General features: G+C 40.0%; 2 protein-coding genes across 3 annotated transcripts in view; one reads left to right on the top strand and one right to left on the bottom strand.

The window, feature by feature from the left end:
• The window catches only part of med23 (mediator complex subunit 23), a 33,338-nt gene extending 29,829 nt beyond the window's left edge, over nt 1–3,509 (bottom strand). Inside the window, exons 1-3 of one of the 2 annotated variants that reach the window (XM_033648303.2) lie at nt 3,324–3,509; nt 1,127–1,158; nt 74–161 (exon numbers count right to left, since the gene is read on the bottom strand). In XM_033648303.2, the coding sequence (XP_033504194.2) occupies nt 74–161; nt 1,127–1,158; nt 3,324–3,374 (171 nt within the window). In that variant the 5' untranslated portion in view covers nt 3,375–3,509. The remainder of the gene's footprint in view (nt 1–73; nt 162–1,126; nt 1,159–3,323) is intronic. The other variant, XM_033648304.2, reaches the window with a different exon arrangement.
• A 3,632-nt stretch (nt 3,510–7,141) lies between these two features.
• il20ra (interleukin 20 receptor, alpha) lies at nt 7,142–20,878 on the top strand. The gene is made up of 7 exons (XM_033648315.2): nt 7,142–7,484; nt 8,462–8,585; nt 11,494–11,702; nt 11,839–12,014; nt 12,099–12,243; nt 14,776–14,912; nt 16,036–20,878. The coding sequence occupies exons 1-7, from the start codon at nt 7,436–7,438 to the stop codon at nt 17,155–17,157; spliced, it is 1,962 nt and encodes a 653-aa protein (XP_033504206.1). The 5' UTR covers nt 7,142–7,435; the 3' UTR covers nt 17,158–20,878.
• The last annotated feature ends 231 nt before the right edge of the window (nt 20,879–21,109 follow it).

Raw genomic sequence — 21,109 nt, 5'->3', positions numbered from 1 at the left:
GGAGGGAATTGACAACACAATCCATTTATCATCTACTGTGCAGGCATGTGTGTGTCACTGTGTATTTAGACACCTGTGGTAGTGTCCCCCAGTATTGTCTGAAGGCTCCGAGACAACTGATCAGTTTAGTCCTCTCATCCTCTGGAGTGTCCATAAACATCCTGAAACAACAACACAATTGATATTTTAGCCTGCAACATCTCATTTTACACTGTGCATGTTAACGTATTGTTTTCTTTGTTATTATAAAGTGTGTAACTTATCAACATACACCTTCTTCTGTACACCTTTTTCTCTACAAGCTGTTTAAATGGAGTGTAATGGATCTGTCAGACAGCGGCAGCAACCAAGTAATTGTCAGTTGACAAAAAAAAAGGCAGCCTACAGGGCAAAAGCCACAGTAGCTTTTCTAGTTGTCATATAAATTGCTTGCATGAACAGTAACGTTCAGAACCTAATTTTATGTAAGCCTGAAAGACATAAAGCTGTTCTCTGTCTTATCAATGTCCTCTGACTTGTTTGTGTCTGTATGGGTCGTGGTGACATAAATGCCGCTGAAATTTAGCAGCGGATCCAGAGGCCGTTTACACGTTGCCGGCTATTTTCATAAACGGACATTTCACCGTCTCCGTTTTCAAAAAGATCTTCGTTTACACTTACCCGTGTATATATACACAAGAGCATGCCAAACCTGTAGGTGGCAGTGTAACGAGAAGCTCAAGCCTTCCATGTATCCATTGTCACCATAGCAACATAGGTCGCACTTTTTACACAGGCGCAAGTTCCGACGCATACTGTGACGTGGGCTGCCTATAACTCCGTTTATCTGCGTTTATCTCAGTTTACATGCAAACGCGCAACCGGAGTTTTCCAAAATCTCCACTCTGGCCGGAGTTTTTAGAAAGACTCGTTTTCAGAGGAGAAATCTCCGTTTGCGTGTAAACGAAGGGCACAAACGAAGGAAGATGTCTCCGTTTATCAAAATCACCGTGTACGTGTAAACGGCCTCCCAGTGTGACAAACCAGCTCGTTAACTGTCAAATAGTGTGCACTTGGTCTACTCGTCACACTGCAGGTGTACGCCAGTATGGTAATGGTGTGGACCCTGTGTGTGGAGGAATCTTACCCAGCAAACGCCTCTTCGATCATCTCAGTTTTCTGAGGAGAGAAGGAGAAAAATGAAAATGAGAAAATATTTATGCCTTCAAACATACCCACCTGAACAGGAGAGAAATATTATGCAATTGTACATTATTGCTGTTCACTCTTACAAACTGTTACTCAAAAGACCAGCTTATTCAAATAATCATCCTCACTCTGATAACACTCATAGGGTGTGTATACATTCATAATCACTAATTCCCTATTATTCTGTGTGTACCGTATTGCAATGCACCAATCGACACCAACTCTGATCACATCTATCAGCGGATCTAGCTGTTTCCGCCAGAGAATAGCTACACCCCCGGGTATCCTGCCCTTGACTATTCCTGTGCTGAGGTCGATTGTAGACTCCCCAGCTCCATGGAAGTCAGGATTTAAGGAGCTCAACTGTCCAAGGTCCTGTTTTGACAAAAAGGTCTCCTGACGACACAGTGTATCACAGTGTTCTAGCAGACTGTCAACAACTCTGCGGCAAGCTCGATCTCCTGCACTCTGGCCCAAACGCAGGCCACGACAGTTGGAGGACAGAACCTGAACAGTCGTTGTTCATGGCTTTAGGAACCTGTTAAAAGAAACTGTAGGCAGACCCAGACCTTTAGCGGCATCATAAGTATTTTAAGCAGCTATGGTCATCTTACGCAGCTCATAGTACCGCCGAACTTATGCTCCATCAGGCCACAAATCTGGGTTATACATTTCATTTACCTCCTTACATTCAGCAGAAACTCTGAATGAGCTGAATCTACGGTTTAGACAATTCACTTCATGCCCTAGTTTCTCCTTAAGATAAACACATAAAGTCTCTGCATCTAGGTCTGGGTCAAATCTGGTAGCAAACACATTCACTAGTTTGGTCCTTACTGTGCTGATGTTACCATCACACCAAAATCTCACTTGCTTTGAAAATGAAACAAATTTTTCACATCCATGACTATGTGGTACATTGTAAAGGTGAACATGCAAGTAAGCGCATTCACAAAGGTGCAGCTAATTAACAAGCTGAATACACACTGCAGAAAGTCTAACACCATCCAGTTGTTTAGGAATTTAAAACGTCACATTAGCGATTAAAACATTTAAATCTTAGCTGTTGGTTTACATAGTTATGCTTAGCTATAACTTAACTGCATTTACAAGCAAACACTTTCTAGCAATGTTAGTTGTTTGTTAAGAAAGAAAAAATGGAAGGAACAGTATTGTTTCAACTGTAAATCTGTATGATTTGCAGTTACCCTTCAATACAAATACCATTATAAATGTGATGTAGCTTTATCTACAATTCCTCTTGATCATAGTTATGCCAATAACAATGCTCTGCTGCCTCTTTACAGGGGAAGTCAGAATTTGCTACAGAGTAACACTGATGTTAGTAGAGATTAGGGTGAGTGTATTTTATTTAAACATAACTGTAGGGAAAACCATACTTCCTTTATCTAGTACTATTCCCCTCTCTTGATTCTTCTTATCACTGTTACTGGACTATTTTCACAGCAAACATTTTGACTTGTCATGTTAGGGAGAACACAGGTGACACTGATAACATGTTCAATTTAGTGTCCCAGTAAACTCTGCAACTGAGCCTGCATGCACGATGCAAGCACCTCCCCTCAGTGGAGTGCAGCTATCATCAATGTGATTGATCACACCTGTGCTGTTTCTACCATAACGTTAAAATGTCTGCGGTGAAATAAAGCGTATATTGGCAATTAACCCCCAACAAACTTGTTGTTTTGAAGCAACAATACTATTAATTTCGCACCACAAAAAAATTCTCAAGCGCTTTGAAAATGAAACAAACTTTTCACATGTCCATTTCTACGTGGTACATTGTAAAGGTGAACATGCAAGTAAGCGCATTCACAAAGCTGCAGCTAATTAACAAACTGAATACACATTGCAGAAAGTCTTACACATCCAATTGTTTAGCAATGTAAACGTCACATTAGCGATTAAAACATTTAAATCTTAGCTGTTGGTTTACATATTTATGCTTAGCTGTAACTTAACTGCATTTACAAGCAAACACTTTCTAGCTATGTTACTGAAATCATTCATTTCCACAGCAGGTTCATGAGTGAGCACATAACGGCAGAGGCTAACGCTGTGTGACATGCTAACTAATGTTAGCTTTAACCCCGGTTAATAAAGATGCACATTACCACAACATCCTCAAAGATGCTCTGGAGCTGCGTCTCCATCGACAGCGCCATGTTTGCTTTAAAAAGTGTTAATTTTTTAGCGAACCATCACACAAATCAGTCAGGTTCCTCCTTCCAGGAGCCGCACACAATGCTACCGACAAGCTAACTGCTAACAGGCACTAGAATGAAAGCGCCGCGAGACGTGCAACCGCAAAAACAATCCGGAGTCACACCGGAGACACAAGCTGCACAGTTCCGCTTCAGTTTGTCGTCGGGAATTATAACCTACGATAAGAATAATATACGTTTTCAAAAATATATACCATACCGCTCACACTCAACATTACTTTATATAATCTATATTTAACGATGCCTGGCGTACTTACTCTGGTGAATGTGAATTTTTTTAAAATAAAATCAGGCTACACAAAGAAGATATTCAGATGTACACAGACCATGATACAGACACACCCTTATATACATATACATATAGGTAGAGGTATAGGTGCCAACTTCTCCTTTCAGGTAGACGCTTTAGAGTCGCCCAGTGCAGGTTTAACCACTTAAAAACTCTTTTGTTCCCTTGTCCATTAAACCATAAATGGGAACTGTAGCTTAACCATACAACGTGTACTTCTATGTAAATATGTGTGTGTGTGTATATATATCTATATCTATGGATAGATACATATAGATACACATTTTTTTTTCAACATAACTGTTGCATAAGCATGCAATTTGTTGGCTGATGGCTGTCTGTACATGTACTGTGTGTACTGAGTGTGTGGGATTGTGAACAGCGACAGCTCTGTGTATGGACTGCATATACAGTACAGGCCAAAAGTTTGGACACACCTTCTCATTCAATGCGTTTTCTTTATTTTCATGACTATTTACATTGTAGATTCTCACTGAAGGCATCAAAACTATGAATGAACACATGTGGAGTTATGTACTTAACAAAAAAAGGTGAAATAACTGAAAACATGTTTTATATTCTAGTTTCTTCAAAATAGCCACCCTTTGCTCTGATTACTGCTTTGCACACTCTTGGCATTCTCTCCATGAGCTTCAAGAGGTAGTCACCTGAAATGGTTTCCACTTCACAGGTGTGCCTTATCAGGGTTAATTAGTGGAATTTCTTGCTTTATCAATGGGGTTGGGACCATCAGTTGTGTTGTGCAGAAGTCAGGTTAATACACAGCCGACAGCCCTATTGGACAACTGTTAAAATTCATATTATGGCAAGAACCAATCAGCTAACTAAAGAAAAACGAGTGGCCATCATTACTTTAAGAAATGAAGGTCAGTCAGTCCGGAAAATTGCAAAAACTTTAAATGTGTCCCCAAGTGGAGTCGCAAAACCATCAAGCGCTACAACGAAACTGGCACACATGAGGACCGACCCAGGAAAGAAAGACCAAGAGTCACCTCTGCTTCTGAGGATAAGTTCATCTGAGTCACCAGCCTCAGAAATGGCAAGTTAACAGCAGCTCAGATCAGAGACCAGATGAATGCCACACAGAGTTCTAGCAGCAGACCCATCTCTAGAACAACTGTTAAGAGGAGACTGCGCGAATCAGGCCTTCATGGTCAAATAGCTGCTAGGAAACCACTGCTAAGGAGAGGCAACAAGCAGAAGAGATTCGTTTGGGCCAAGAAACACAAGGAATGGACATTAGACCAGTGGAAATCTATGCTTTGGTCTGATGAGTCCAAATTTGAGATCTTTGGTTCCAACCGCCGTGTCTCTGTGAGACGCAGAAAAGGTGAACGGATGGATTCCACATGCCTGGTTCCCACTGTGAAGCATGGAGGAGGAGGTGTGATGGTGTGGGGGTGTTTTGCTGGTGACACTGTTGGGGATTTATTCAAAATTGAAGGCACACTGAACCAGCATGGCTACCACAGCATCCTGCTGCGACATGCCATCCCATCCGGTTTGCGTTTAGTTGGACGATCATTTATTTTTCAACAGGACAATGACCCCAAACACACCTCCAGGCTGTGTAAGGGCTATTTGACCAAGAAGGAGAGTGATGGAGTGCTGCGGCAGATGACCTGGCCTCCACAGTCACCGGACCTGAACCCAGTCGAGATGGTTTGGGGTGAGCTGGACCGCAGAGTGAAGGCAAAGGGGCCAACAAGTGCTAAACACCTCTGGGAACTCCTTCAAGACTGTTGGAAAACCATTTCAGGTGACTACCTCTTGAAGCTCATGGAGAGAATGCCAAGAGTGTGCAAAGCAGTAATCAGAGCAAAGGGTGGCTATTTTGAAGAAACTAGAATACAAAACATGTTTTCAGTTATTTCACCTTTTTTTGTTAAGTACATAACTCCACATGTGTTCATTCATAGTTTTGATGCCTTCAGTGAGAATCTACAATGTAAATAGTCATGAAAATAAAGAAAACGCATTGAATGAGAAGGTGTGTCCAAACTTTTGGCCTGTACTGTATGTAGGAACTGTATGTAGGAACTTTTTTGTATCTTTTAACGGCAAGAACTACATGTATCCAAGACAAATTTCTTTCAGGACAATAAAGTCTGTCTTATCTTATCTCAGATATACATTAACTTAAAGTAAACAAAACCTTCTGCTGGAGTTGTAGGAAGCTAAAAGCTTACACAAAGATTTATCCTATGGGACTGTTCTTTCTCTCCTTGAAGCTACATTTATTTTTTCTTGGGTCTCCTTGAGTGTGTGAGTGAGTGAGTGGTGGAAAATACATGACCCTCCCTTGACCCTAAATTAGTTATAGATTTTTGAAACATATCCTTTGATGTTTTAAAGTTAAAAGTTGAAAGCTGAAGAAGAAATCGTAGAGTTGATACTGGTCAGTTCGTGCAAATGGCTTATTTTTGGCCACATTTTAAATGAGACGTAGAATAAAGCAATTTTGACAAAATATGTATATGTATACATATACACTGAACAAAAATATAAATGCAACACTTTTGTTTTTGCTCCCATTTTTCATGAGCTGAACTCAAAGATCTAAAACATTTTCTATACACACAAAAGACCATTTCCCTCAAATATTGTTCACAAATCTGTCTAAATCTGTGTTAGTGAGCACTTCTCCTTTGCCGAGATAATCCATCCCACCTCACAGGTGTGGCATATCAAGATGCTGATTAGACAGCATGAATATTGCATATATTCAGTTTTATCACACAGCACAATGCCACAGTGTGTCACACAATGTGTCCAAGGATCATTGGAAATTTGAAAATCCAACAAATAATTTCTTTTTTTTTTTTTTTATTTCTAAGGCTATGACAAATGGTGTAATTTTGGCCATTTTGAAAAAAATATGCGGTAAAATCAATAGAAACATTTAAAATTGTATGCCCCTCCCCTTAAGCTAAAAAACAAAAAACAAAACACCATCCCCAATACAATAATACAATAAAAAATGTTTGACATGCATCCCCCTTTATGCACCACTCCTTCGCCCCTCATAAATAACGAACACTCCCTAAAAGCTCAAGGTGAGATAAACGTGTCTACACTGAATAAAAATAACGAGGAATGGGAGTAAAAATCCGTAATAATCACACACTGATTATAATTCAATAATAATCTAACAATATAGGGGTCATTTTACTTGATGAGATTTGGTGATGTACCTTTAAGTAGCCTAAGTATATTTTGTAATGCGTGATTTTAATTCAGAGTTTTGTTTGTTTTATACACAGTGTTGTCTTTATTACAGAATTAGATTACACTCTACAGCAGCGGGAGCAGGGCTTAGTAATATCACGTAACACACACACACACACACACACACACACACACCTGCGCAGGTGTAATGTGCACAAACAAGTGAGGTCACATTCCTTCCTCTTACACGGAAACCTGTCGCAAGGGGCTGTTTAAAGTCGTCTCGGCTTTACCGCTCCTCTGTCACTGATACCAACCGCTCCGACTCTCGTTTATTTCCTCCTCCAGCATGAGTGTCTTTAACAGGTGATTTATTTTAATCGTACGGGGAAACATCGGCCCGTTGACAGGTGATCTGTCCCAGGAGGTGACGGAGCCAGCGGAGCCCAAAGGCCGGTGCCGGAGGGTCGGAGATGTTGGTGTTTCATGTCAACTTGTGAAAATATGAGCGCTCCGTACAGATATGTGGACCGTGGTGTTGTTTCTGAACCTGTTGGCTCTACACTGCACAGGTAGGACTGCATTCAACTAACATGACGACTACTTTTCTGTCTTACTTTATTAATTATTTACCAATCCCCATGACTACAAGTAACAGCTAACGTTATATGAACTGTGTACTAAACTATTATAAAGTTACTTTTTAGGCTTTTAATAGGACACAAGTTGAGATATTGTGCAGATTCATTACATCAGAGACTGATCTGAATCTAACTGTGGAGCAGATCTGATTTACTCGGCTCTCTTTTTGTCCAGGTAGTTTTATGGTGTTTACCCAAAGTAAATAAGCTACGAAACTGTTTCATCATTACAACCTGCTTCATGCAAATATTATCAGCAAACACGTGCATTTATTGTGTTTTATGCACCTGTGCTGGAAAGGTGTTGTTACATGCTTTACACATAAAAGTCATTTATTCATGTAAAGTAAACATAAAGTCTCAAACAGTAAGTGTTACTACGCACACAGTTGTAAAGGCTATGATTAACTTCTCCTGTACTGTTTGTGTGCGTGTGTGTCACGGCCTCTGTAAAGTATGACCAATAATGGGTCACATGGGTGTGTACTGTATTTGGCACTGAAGTATGTAGTGTGGCATTTAAGTTCAATTTATTCAGATGTCTGTAACCTACAAAACTGGTTCTCAGGATGAAACCAGATTTCATCAGTGTGTGACCCATGCACACCTTTTTATAATATGTACATAGAGAAGTTAAATCAATTCAGATACTCTGGTTGTATTTTATTGTGTTTTATGAGCAGCCACCTGTAGAACAGCTGCACAACAATGTGAGGGATTAACAGGTACTTTTGTGATACTGTAAAATACAAGAGGAAGATTAAGAGTCAGTCAACAACAGTGCCAAAAAAATCTGCTCCAAAACAACACTGCACTACATGAGCAGAAACTGGTTAAAGAAAATGTAGTAACAAACATGACTTTATATTTAATGAGCCATTTGTCATTCTCGTTCTCTTTCCCCTCAGTCTCCTCCTCTCCTCCCAGCCCCATCAATGTGATCTTCACCTCAGTCAACCTGAGGAATATGTTGCAATGGCTTCCAGGAAACGACACGCCGAATGACACGCACTATACAGTGCAGTATGCTATGTAAGTAAAGATTTTAAATTTTAGATTTAAAAAAGAGAACAATCAAATTTGTTTGTTCAACTTAAGTGGTCCCGGGAGCAAAGTAATTGGCCTCAAGATGCAAATACGTAAAGGTCCAGTGTGTAAGATTCAGGGGATTTTAGTGGCATATCCTCCTGAGACCCGGAAGAAAAAAGGTTTTGATATTTAGATTTTTTTTAGATAGTTTAAGTATTGTAGTTGAAAGAAACATGTTACAGCCAAAAAAAAAATCATGAATGTTATTTATTTATTTTTTATCAAATGTCCCTTACAGTGGACATCGGGTCTTGCTTGGTGTAAAATTTCGTTTTTTTCTAACAGATAAATTACATTTCTTTTCATTTCCTGAACACTTAAAACAGATTAATCCAATTTCTTTTCATTTCATGAGCATTTAAAACAGTTAAATGCATTCAATAAAAAATGTTTAAAAAAAAAACCAGTTAGATGAAGGAAACACATCTGAACACTAAAACATAATTTTAAGAAGTAACATCTCATTGTGGAGCTTTTTAAGTTAACTGCATTCTGCACACTTGATAGTCACCTAAAGCTGAGTTTAGAGTTTCACATCACACACAGCACTAACAACAGATCAATCAATTTCAATCAATTTTATTTATAAAGCCCAATATCACAAATCACAATTTGCCTCACAGGGCTTTACAGCATATGACATCCCTCTGTCCTTGGGACCCTCGCAGCAGATAAGGAAAAACTCCCCCAAAAAAACCCTTTAACGGGGAAAAAAAATGGTAGAAACAGATCATGCATGGTATAACAGGAAGCAGTTTTTTGTCTTTGAAACACACAAAAACATGTTACATTTGATACACTTCACAATTTCGGAAGTATGGAAATTGGTTAAAAACAGAAGTTAGCAAGTCCCGCTGTCCCCTACAAAGGACATTGAATAAAAGTTGTGTTTTGACAGGGTTAAAAATATTGTACATTTCTGAAATCTGTGGCATCATTAGAAAGCCCAGGATGTCCTCTTGACAGTATAGTGGGACTCAATTAGATTGCATAAATGATGTTTAATTTAGAGGTCTCAGACTCATGTCCCCCACAGAGGACAAAAATGAATTGCTGGGTCTTAGGAGGATATAGGGGTCAGGATTGCAGAATACAACCAGCTGAAACTTCTCCCAGTTAGAACCTCCTCAGTGTTCCTTGTTCCTGAACAAGGAACACTGAGGAGGTTCTAACTGGGAGAAGTTTCAGTGTTCCTTGTTCAGGAGGTTTTTACCACGAGCCTAATTATTTGCAGAGGTCTCCTCCTGCAAAACAAACACACCCAGTGATCTAAGCAGGTAAAAACACTGAATAAATCAGATTCATGTTGCAAATCAGTGTTTCTCCAACACTGTTTGGCATGTCAGAAACAGGCTGTTAGCCTTGCATCTGCTGCGCTCACCTTTCTTCTCTGATAACATAAGATCCAGACGTTCAGGACAGTTTTAACCAGGAGCTGAATTATTCACAGAGGTCTCGTCCTCTCCAAAAGCAACAGACCAGGTGATTTAAACGGATAAAAACACTGGATAAAGCAAGTGTTTATGATGCTGTTGTCGTGGAGGGGCCAATGTGAAAATGTAAATGGCCCTATCTAGAGCCAGTGTTTGGTTTGGAAACATGGTGATGTGCATAGATGAGGATCTGCTCCCTATCTAGACATAGACGGCTCATTCTAACGTAACGATTTTTATTTTCAGGTGATTACACACTAAAGGAACTGTAAGAGACAATTTTCCTTGTGTTTGCTTTTGTTTGTCTTCCTGTAATACCACCTGTGAACACTGTCACATACAAATTGGGCATTCTTTAGGTGGGCAGGGAAAAGCAGCCAGGTGTGTTGCATGCCTGGGAAGCACACTGTTTCTAGACCGTGGTCACGGCATCAGGGAAGAAGACAGTGAAGTGGTAAACAATGCGATTTAGCGACCTAACTCTGCTTGACGGTCTCTGGATACAAGTTGTGTTGAATGTAAGTAATAAAAGCACGAAAAGCAAGAGAGACATGTGGACTCAATGAATGAGCGGAACAGCTGATGCCTACAGCATGCGCAAATTAGATCCCATTGACAAGCAACAACGTAGTGACCTACTGGAAGCCACTATAATTCTTTCTTTTTAGGTGCATTGGTTCTGTTACTACCTTGGACTTTACTTGGGATGCATTCAGCCCTGACAAAACACAGCAAAAACATTTATTCAAACAAAAATGTTGGTGCGTTGAACACCCTGTTGTGTTATGCAAGTGCACTGCCTTTCGTACGGTGGGGTTTAATTCATTTCAGTTCAAATGGCTTTACTTGCATGGTTGCTGTTGATTAGGCAACACCCACCAAATGAGAAAAAACATACCTCGAACCCCATTTCCCAGCACACCGTTTAAAAGAAACTTGTCATTGGACCTGGAAACCTTAGCAAAACTGTGCACGCTGTTTTGAGAGTAAAGGCGCCCCTGGTTGAAGCTGAGGTTAATGTAGTTATATAAGCTTTTCTTCTGCAAGTCTCAAAGGAACTTAGAAACAACAAGAAGCCAAGAAAAGAGAAGAATGCAGACACAAAAGAAAAACGTAACTAGATCTAACATACAGCTTGTGTGAGCTGAAGTTTTGTGCTTAAGGGGAAGCTGCACAACAAAAGGAGTGTGTTTTAAGCTCACTCCCTCCATTTCTACTGTCCCAGTTTGTGGTCTCGTCTGGGTTTCCACCCTGTTGAAGTCACCTATAGTTAACCCCACCTGTGTATACTGTTTGTGGTATTGCCAGAATATTCACTGAAGAAGGGCGTCTTGCCCGAAACATCCATCTGGCAATATTAAAAAGTCAAACTGGAGTGCTGTCCGCGTCTTCACTTTTTTCTCGTCTATGTTTCCCAGCTACGGGGACAGTGTTGAGGGCAGCAAAGGAAGACGGGTGCAGTGGAGGCCGGTGCGGCGGTGTACAGAAATAGTGCGGAGCTGGTGTGATCTGAGCAATGAGACATGGGATCTGGAGCATGGATACTATGCCAGGGTGCGTGCTGTGAGCCGGAGAGCGTCATCCAAATGGGCCTTGACAGGGAGGAGATTCGATCCAAAGACAGACAGTAAGTTGAAGTGACATTCTGAGACGTTAATACGAACAGACACGCACATAGGACGGCTGATAACTTTGGTGACATAGTCGATATTTCAACTCTAAGTATTTAAAATCTACCTAACATATTTTGTATATCTGTATAGCGAGTTTTGGTCCTCCGCTGGTTTCTGTGGAACTAGAGGAAAACAACGCCATCATCACTCTGAAAGGTCCAATGAGATATCTGCCTAATAACCACACCAAAGCAGTTTCCATGGCAACAGTTTACCCCCAGATGATTTACAACCTCTCCATCTACAATACCGGTCAAGGCCAGACGGTGAGTATATTTAAAAGTTCTGGCACTGTCCCATCAAGTTCTCCTATAGCACTAATTAATCTAAATGTGTTTATTTTTTTGTAGCACCATTTCCCAGTGGTCTCCAGTTCGTACAAATATCGCCTGATGGACTACAATACAAAGTACTGCTTCTCTGCCAAGACAAGGTTCGTCTCCATGCCTGCCATATGCCAGCCCTCAGGATGGCAGTGCATAATGACGCCTGAAGGTACAACCACACTGTGTGTATAAGAGAATATTTTGTTCCCTGTTTGACAGGTAGAACAGAATGTGACCAAACATGATATAGATGAGAGAAGAGAGACTGATGTTTGTGCTTGAGACGTCTTCTATTAGTGAATACCTTTAAGCATATGTACTGTATGTATGTATTAAAGGAAAAAAATCTTTTGAAGTGGGGTATATGAGGTACTTATTAGGGATAGACCGATATGGATTTTTTAGGGCCGATGCCGATACCGATTTTTTTCCATCACCCTTAGCCGATGACCGATTATGGACTGCCGATTTTCTTGAGCTGATATTTGGGGCCGATACTGCTTTTGCTCCCTCAATTTACATCAAAAAAATGACACAATGATAACAAATATTACAGGTCTCAAGTTTAAAATAAGAAACATTTATTGAACAGTAAAAAATACTAAAACAAGATGGAAAGTTGAGGTAGAACAGGTAGAATATTATTATTATTATTATACATTCAAATAAAAAAAAGAGTTCAGTGCTCTTAAATCTTCCAGTAATGTCTTTATAAAATAAACAAATATTTAAGCTGAACAACAACTACTGTACACAGTAGGATTCGCTGCATGTGCGCTGCAGGATCTTCCGGCAACACAGAGCTGCCCGTGGATGCCTGTCTGTAAATCATGCCAGGGAAAAATAAATCTGCAAACCCACGCGCGTATCGGCCGATGCCGATACAAGTAAAAAACTCAAATATCGGCCCGATATATCGGCCGGCCGATGTATCGGTCTATCCTTAGTACTTATCCACTGTCAGTGTATTTAATACAGTAGATATCAGTTGGCACGCCCCCAGTTTGGAGAAGCAGGTAAGAGTGCCATCACATAAGCTAAACAATGCACTCCTTTGAGAGGGGTCAGCAATAAAACATATTTTAGTTACCTTAAAAAAACAATATCAGTTGTTTAAGTGTATGCTATACACTCACCGGAGATCTGGTGACTGTGGAGGCCATTGGAGTACAGTGAACTCATTGTCATGTTCCAGAAGCCAGTTTGAGATGATTTGAGCTTTGTGACATGGTGCGTTATCCTGCTGGAAGTAGCCATCAGAAGATGGGTACACTGTGGTCATAAAGGGATGGACACGGTCAGCAACAATACTCAGGTAGGCTGTGGTGTTTAAACCATGCTCAGATGGTACTAAGGGGCCCAAAGCAGCATCACCAGCAGCCTGAACCGTTGATACAAGGCAGGATGGATCCATGCTTTCATGTTGTTTACACCAAATTCTGACCCTACCATCTGAATGTGGCAGCAGAAATCCAGACTCATCAGACCAGGCAATGTTTTTCCAATCTTCTATTGTCCAGTTTTGGTGAGCCTGTGTGAACTGTAGCCTCAGTTTCCTGTTGTTAGCTGACAGGAGTGGCACCTGGTGTGGTCTTCTGCTGCTGTAGCCCATCTGCTTCAAGGTTGGATGTGCTGTTGGTTCAGAGATGGTCTTCTGCAGACCTTGGTTGTAACCAGTGGTTATTTGAGTTACTGTTGCCTTTCTATCATCTTGAACCAGTCTGTCCATTCTCCTCTGACCTCTGGCATCAACACTGGATATTTTCTCTTGCTGGGACCATCCTCTGTAAACCCTAGAGATGGTTGTGTGTGAAAATCCCAGTAAATACTCAAACCAGCCCGTCTGGCACCAACAACCACGCCACGTTCAAAGTCACTTAAATCACCTTTCTTCCCCATTCTGATGCTCAGTTTGAACTTCACCAGGTCGTCTTGACCATGTCTACATGCCTACATGTATTGAGTTGCTGCCATGTGATTGGCCGATTTGCTTTTGCGTTAACGGGCAGCTGAACAGGTGTACCTAATTAAGTGGATGGTGAGTTATTTAGAATATGTTCACAGCTTTACCTTACCACACAAAGTGATTTCCAATGAAGAACTGAAGCCATTATATCAATGCCCTCAAAGCCACCAGACTGAGAAAAACAATAATATAACATCACTGAAAACAGGAGCTGCTGGTCTGCCACTGCCTCAATGGATTTGTTTATGTAATTGTGCAACTTTGGTGTTTCAAAGGGTTCATTCAGATTCACCAGAGTTACACAATAGCACAAACACACTAACTGATCAAGGAAGCAGTTGACCAGCAGCTCCCTTGTTAAGCGTCTGAGTCTGGTGGCTTTGACACAACCATAGATAGGGAACTAAAGCCGTTAATGGCCTCCTCGTTGGAAGGGGCTGCCTGTGTCAAGATAAAGCAGTGAAAATATTTTAAATATAGTGTACATTTTATGTATTATTGATCTTTTTTTAGGTGTGACTGTTTTAGGTGGCTAAAATATGTTTTGCTGGTGACCCATCTAAAGCAGTACATTGCTTAGCTTCCGAGTCGGCACTTCTGGTTGCTTCTCCAAATTAGGGGTGCACCGACCGTCATCAACTGTCAGTAACATAAGCTACATAAGTACCTAATACAAACCCACTTCAAAAAATCCAGACTATCCCTTTAATGTTTCTTACCCTTGTCTCCCTCTAGACCCTTTGATTGGCCAGCTGCGGTGGGTGATTGTGGGAATTGTTGTTCCAGCTGTGTGCATCTGTGTGCTGGTGGTGGTTGGATACCTTCTCTATCGCTACCTGTCGGGGAAAGGACAGAAGAGCCCATATATACTGGTAATGCAAACACACACATACACACTTAAAACACACACCAGCAACTGAACTAGTTTTTGTCCTTAATGTTGTGAAAACATGTCTACTTGGATTTTTAACCTTTGACCACCCACTGTTCTACCAGCAGGATGTAGAACTTTCACTGATTGCTGGTATTTTAATTGTTGAATGTCAGAATATGCATTCAAATTTAATGTAATTTTGAGCATTTGTTTTTGTTTATTTGTTTGTTTTTGGGTTGTCCGTCCGATCATCCTATTCTTGTGAACACGCTATCTCAAGAACACCTTGAAGGAGTTACCTCAGATCTGGTACATGAACTGATTAGAATTTGGTGGTCAAACGTCAACGTCACTGTGACCTCACAAAACATGTTTTTTGGCCATAACTCAAGAATTCATACACTAATTATGACCAAATTTCACACAAATGTCCAATAGGATAAAATTATGACATTTTATGTCTAAAAGGTCAAAGGTCAGCTTCACTGTGACATCATATTGTTCTGCAAAAAAACGCTTCCCTAGCCCTTACTCAACGTCACATCTCAGGAACAGAGGGGGAGACATTTGGTCAGATACTGAATTGGTGACACTAATCTTGGGTGTCCACCTTGAAGCTGTGCTGATTGTATAGATCTCCTGTGCTGCTGGGGGGGAAGATGTGTGTGAGGCATCCATGTTTTCAGAAATGGATGTGAACTGTAAGTGTAACTTGACTGGTTCACGGAGGCATACAACCACAAAGCAGTAATTGTAGTTTTTCTTTACAGTAAAAATTCAAGTGTTTGAAATGGGCCTCAGGCCCAAAACTGCTTGTGTGTTTCACTGGTTTGGCATCTGGTTGGGTTTGGACACAAACTATGTGTGTTCATGTAGGGTCAGGCCTGATTTTTTTGACTACATCGAAGTTCTAATCATTGCGCACAGGGGAGCTTGGAAGTGTATTCTCGATTTGGGGGGGAACAGTCCATTTTGTTTGAGGGACTAATTGGTATGTGATAATTAAATAACAGTTTTGACTATTGTATGGCATCTCAAAATGTCAGAAGTTTACTTAAAAATTGTTTCAAAAGTTAATGGTCGATCTTCTAATAGTATACTCATTTTCCTTCAACCTCCAGGACCCACCTGCTTTTCATCCTCCCCCTCTGACATTCCCACCTGAGAAACCCAACCTCATCCTCATCACCATCATCAAAGAGCTGCCACCAGAAAGCAGCATATCAGTCCCTGCATGTGCCAAGCGGCCACGACACTGTGCACTACCCCCACCAGGATACGCCTCCCAGAGGCCTGAAACACCACCAGCCCCAGAGGAACCCTGGGATAATTTGTCCATCGACTATGGGTTTGTTGGTGTTGGTCCTAAAATGGAAATCAGCCGAGAAAATGGGAATAATCTGAAAGGTGAACACAAGAAATGCACAGCAGGAGAAAATTCAGAGAAGAAAGACTGGGAAGTTGAGGACAGCCTATTCCCCGGACACACACAGACAGAGACGAGCACACTTTTGCAAGCACATGCATGGTCGCAGCCGGTGTTACCACCATTACTGTCTTTTCAGGGAGCACCTCCGTTAGAGGTGGATGGAGAGGAGGAGGAGGAAAGAGAGTTTACAGGTTTATTTCTAAACACAACCCCACAAACTGGCCTCTTCTGCATTCCTTTAAATCTACAAACAAATGAGGAAGGAGTGGAGGAAGAGATGGATGCAGAGGTAAGAGTGAGAACAGATGGAGAGATAGATGGAGGTGTGGAGGAAAGAAATGGGAGTGAAGCACTACCCCTTCTTTCTGCTTATGCCTGTCAGAATATCACAAACATGGCTTCCTCCTACGCTGGCCAATCAGCTTCTTTCCCTGATGACTATGGTGCTGTGAAACTGGCTACAGCACAGGAAATAGAGCAAGATGATAACGAGGAAGAGGAGGGACCTATTTGTGTTGATTGGGATCCCCAGACTGGGAAACTAGTGTTGCCAGAGATGGCGTTTGAGTACAGCAAGAGGGACGGTTTGGATAGGTTGATGCAGGCAGAGAAAGGGAGGGAGAACGGGATGGAAGGAGAGGAGGAGGAGGTGAATTCGATGAAGGGCAAACTGAGGCTGGAAAATGTGTTTGTAAGACAAGGGTCAGAGGAGAAGGCAGAGGCAGAGAGAGCGAAGGAGAGAGGTGGGGGAACAGGGTTGGAGGTGGATGATTTGTTTACTAGATGGAACTTGGTAATCTCGATGGATGAGTAGATGATATTCATCAACGTATTTACCCCGTTATAACAAAAAAGCTCTTCCTCTGCACTTAAAATGTCCACTTAAATTTAACATGAAATGAAAGTATCATTATACAAAATCTAATTTCAAGGAGCACTTAGTACTGTAGTCAGAGTATTTTTATACCTGTGAATAGTGCTGCTTTATTAATATTATCAGAACTAACCAATGTGAATGCTTATGAAGAAATCACACTGTGATCAAATCTGAAGGAAATTATCTGTGCTCACCTTGATTCTGATCAAAATTTAGTACACTAATCAATATCTTCTGTATATATTTGTGCTTGATATGAAGTCAACATTCTTAGAGATAACCAGAGACAGGGGAATCGAGTCACATGACTTGAGTCTGACTCGAGTTACAAAGTCAAGGACTTGAGATTTGCTCGACCAACACTGATAAAACACTTGACGTTTACTTTGACTTGGTATTCATGACTTGAGACTTTTTTAATTAAATATTTGCATTTTGTAGATACTGAGTAGTTACATTTTGTTTTTGAAACATGATTGGGTGATTTCTAGTGCAATGCGTGCAAACCTAGCAATCTACTAAGATGTGGCAGACCAGCAGAGGCCAACACACAGGGCGACTATCATGGAGGGGGGTTGTCAAAAATGAATTGGGATATAAAGGCCAAGACACACCAAACTGACATCAAAGAACTAGTGGTGACGAAAGCCAAGTGTTGCGTCCCCTAACGTTACCTGTCTCAGCCAAAAAGTTGCACCTGAACACATCACAAAGACTACAGCCAATGGCCAACTAGCAGGTACGTTGTACACTTGTGAGAGAGGACTCTCCACGCCAGCAGGCAATGGTAGTCTGTGTTCGTCATTCAAAATGGGAAACCAGGAGACCAACAGGACAGATTTAAGATGCTAGTTAGCGAGTTAGCACATTAACAACACAATCTAATGTTGAAAGAACAGAGCATATTTACTGTGTGCTAGTAAACGATAAGACAAACAATTACAAACTGTTTCTGCTAAAGAGCTCAGTGGCTAAAAAAAAACAATCTTACAAGGTTGTTTCTATTTCATTCAACATGTTGAATTGGCTAAAAAAAAATGACAAATGGCAACAGCGCAGGACACACCGCAAAAACAGACAGATGCTCACCAACGGCTCAACACTGACTACCAGCCAACCATTGGCTTGATGTGTCAGGGCCATAAGAATTCAAATATTATGTTGTAGATGACAGTAGTAAAAAGGTAAGAAAGCTTTTTCGCTAACTTATTAGCTTATTGACTGGTCAGACATTAGCTAGAAGTCTAACATTTGACCAGATAATTAGAGTCTTATATGACTTGACTTGTCCTTGCCTGACTTGACTTGCTTGATTCTTACCACAGTAATTTAGGACTTGCTTGAGACTTCAAGGTTAAGACTTGAGACTTGCTTGTGACCTGTACATATGTGGCTTACTCAGATAATTGTCATCCTGTGGCAAAGTATTCTTCCTGATTAAACACTGTGTTATACAAATGTAAACCATGTACACCATGGTCAACTCTCATCAGATCTCAGCTCAACAAATATTGATCTTCCAAAACCATTGTCAAAAAATAAATTACAGATTTTTTTGTGGATAGAAAGCAAAGTCTTTGTGAGTTCCAGTGACTAAGTGGTAGTACAAAAACCCTGATAAACGAATCTCACTTTAATGTAGTACTGGTCGATATGTAGAAAATAAAATTTCAAAATGTTTTTGACCATATATCTCAATATTGATATTTCGACAATATTGACTATTGGTACTCTCACAGAACACAATACGTTTTTTGATAAATAATCATCAGTAATGTGATTATCTGCCTTTTGTCAGGTTTACATATTTCAGAAACTTCCATCCTATTGAGTCAAGTAATTCTAACATAAACCAAAAAAATACTATTCATGTAATTTAATCAAATAAACTGAGACAAAGAGACTATGAGTATTTATGTAACTATATAGCATAGAATTAACCTTATTTACTTTAATACATTTTATGTAATAACGTTCATAAATTCTGTGTTTTTCAAATTTGTTGATGAACATCAAAATATCTGAAGCACACAGAAATTAACAGTAAATATATAAACTGTTTTACGGTAAATAAAATAAATTCTATGAGATATGGTTACATAATCTCATAGTCTATTCATCTCAGTTTTAATTTAATGATATAAAAGGTATTCTTTGGTATATGTTAGACTTAGTTGTCTCAGTTAGATGGAAATTTTTATATGTAATTCAATATGTAAACCGGACAAAATAGACCAAATCATTTACTTGAGTGTAGACTTACTAGAACAGTCTAGTGAGTTCATTAAATTACATCCCCTTACTGTAATGAAGCCTTTAAAACCAAGAAAAGACGACACTTCTATTATGATATCCAACACTGAGACGACATCTAGTCTCATATGATGATACTGATATAATATTGATATACTACCCAGCCCTACTTTGGTGTTTCCTTTCACTTAGCAGTAATGTTTTGATACTCTTTGTGACAACAGTTAACTGTTGATCTTCTATAATTGTACATGTTCATGTTTACTTGATAATGCTGTCTAGTGGAGGTAGTTGTGGGTTGCAGGTTTTTTATGGCTCTACTTTGTTCCTGTTTTAGTTCCAGGTGAAGCACTAACCCGTTCTCGTTGAAACACCTTGGGACCGTATATGTTTATTGAATGTTTGTGGTAAATTGGGCTGAATCATGATGTAAGTAATTCCCCATTTTCTCGGTCAGTGATTGCAGAATCACTGTAATACAAATCCACCAAGGCTGAATATTATTATATGAAGGAAATACTGTTGTTCTGATTAATAAGATATGTATCTTTGTGATGAATATGTTCATATATGATGAAGTCAAAAGCACTTAACTCTTTTTTCTTTTTCTACCTAACACAGAGATTTTATAAATAACGAAGCTGCCTGACCCACAGTATGTGTCTATCATATCTGTGCTTTTTTTTACTAAGAAAATCAACATTAATTTGCAATCATCTTCTTTCTTTTCAGCATATCAGAGCATTATCTTTGTTTTATTTCTGTAAGCTACATGTTCTTGCTTGTTTCGAGCTGAGAGGTTTAGATGCTCATCTTATTTTATGCTGTCTCTTCTAGAAGTTATGTGACTGACACTTCTGCATTCCTTTAACACAAGCTTTGTTATTCAGAAGTACACCATGTCGATCATGTTTCATCACGTAATAATGGAGAAAATTAATTGTCAGTGTTGTCCCTCGTTCTTATCTCTCTGTTTGTTGTTCTACCCGCATTAATGTATAAACACTCTAAATTGTACATGAAGGACGCTTTGATTTTAATCGTCTTCACAACGCAGTTACGGGCACTGTGCTCTGTCATGGGGTAATCCGGGGAATTACTGCAGTTAATTATCATAAAATCTCTTCCTGTTAACTGGCAAGTACCCAAAGGTATGGGGGAGCTACGAAACTCCAAAGATGCATTTAGTTTCAGTTTTATGTATTTACACAACTCAGGTTATCTGCAATGTGAAGATAAGTTTGATGATGTGCATGAAGTTGAACCCATTTTAAATGGTTTTACTCTGGGAGAAAAGTCAGAGATATTTTTGTTATAGTTTTATACGTTGCAAGACAGAAATGTTGTATATTCAAACAAACGACAATAAAGTGAACTTGGTGACTTTTTTCCTTTTCTCACCAAAGGTTTGTACTGTGCTTACCAGCTTTAACAGAAGCTACAGCTTCAAAACATTCATATATTTGAGGAAATGTGTACAGCACTAGGTTAAACTTTAACTTTCATTCCTGACACCTGCTTCTATGAGAGGCAACAAAAGGGTGAACAGAGACATCTGCTGGTCAAAGTTTAAACAGCTATCATTATATTTTCTGTAAAGGCAAGTGCAAGGACGCTTCCTTTCACATCAAAATTC

Source organism: Epinephelus lanceolatus, chromosome 13 (genome assembly GCF_041903045.1).
Source record: "Epinephelus lanceolatus isolate andai-2023 chromosome 13, ASM4190304v1, whole genome shotgun sequence".
Taxonomy (NCBI): domain Eukaryota; kingdom Metazoa; phylum Chordata; class Actinopteri; order Perciformes; family Serranidae; genus Epinephelus; species Epinephelus lanceolatus.
Note: the sequence above shows the minus strand (reverse complement) of the source record. Positions and strands in the feature narration are given on the sequence as shown.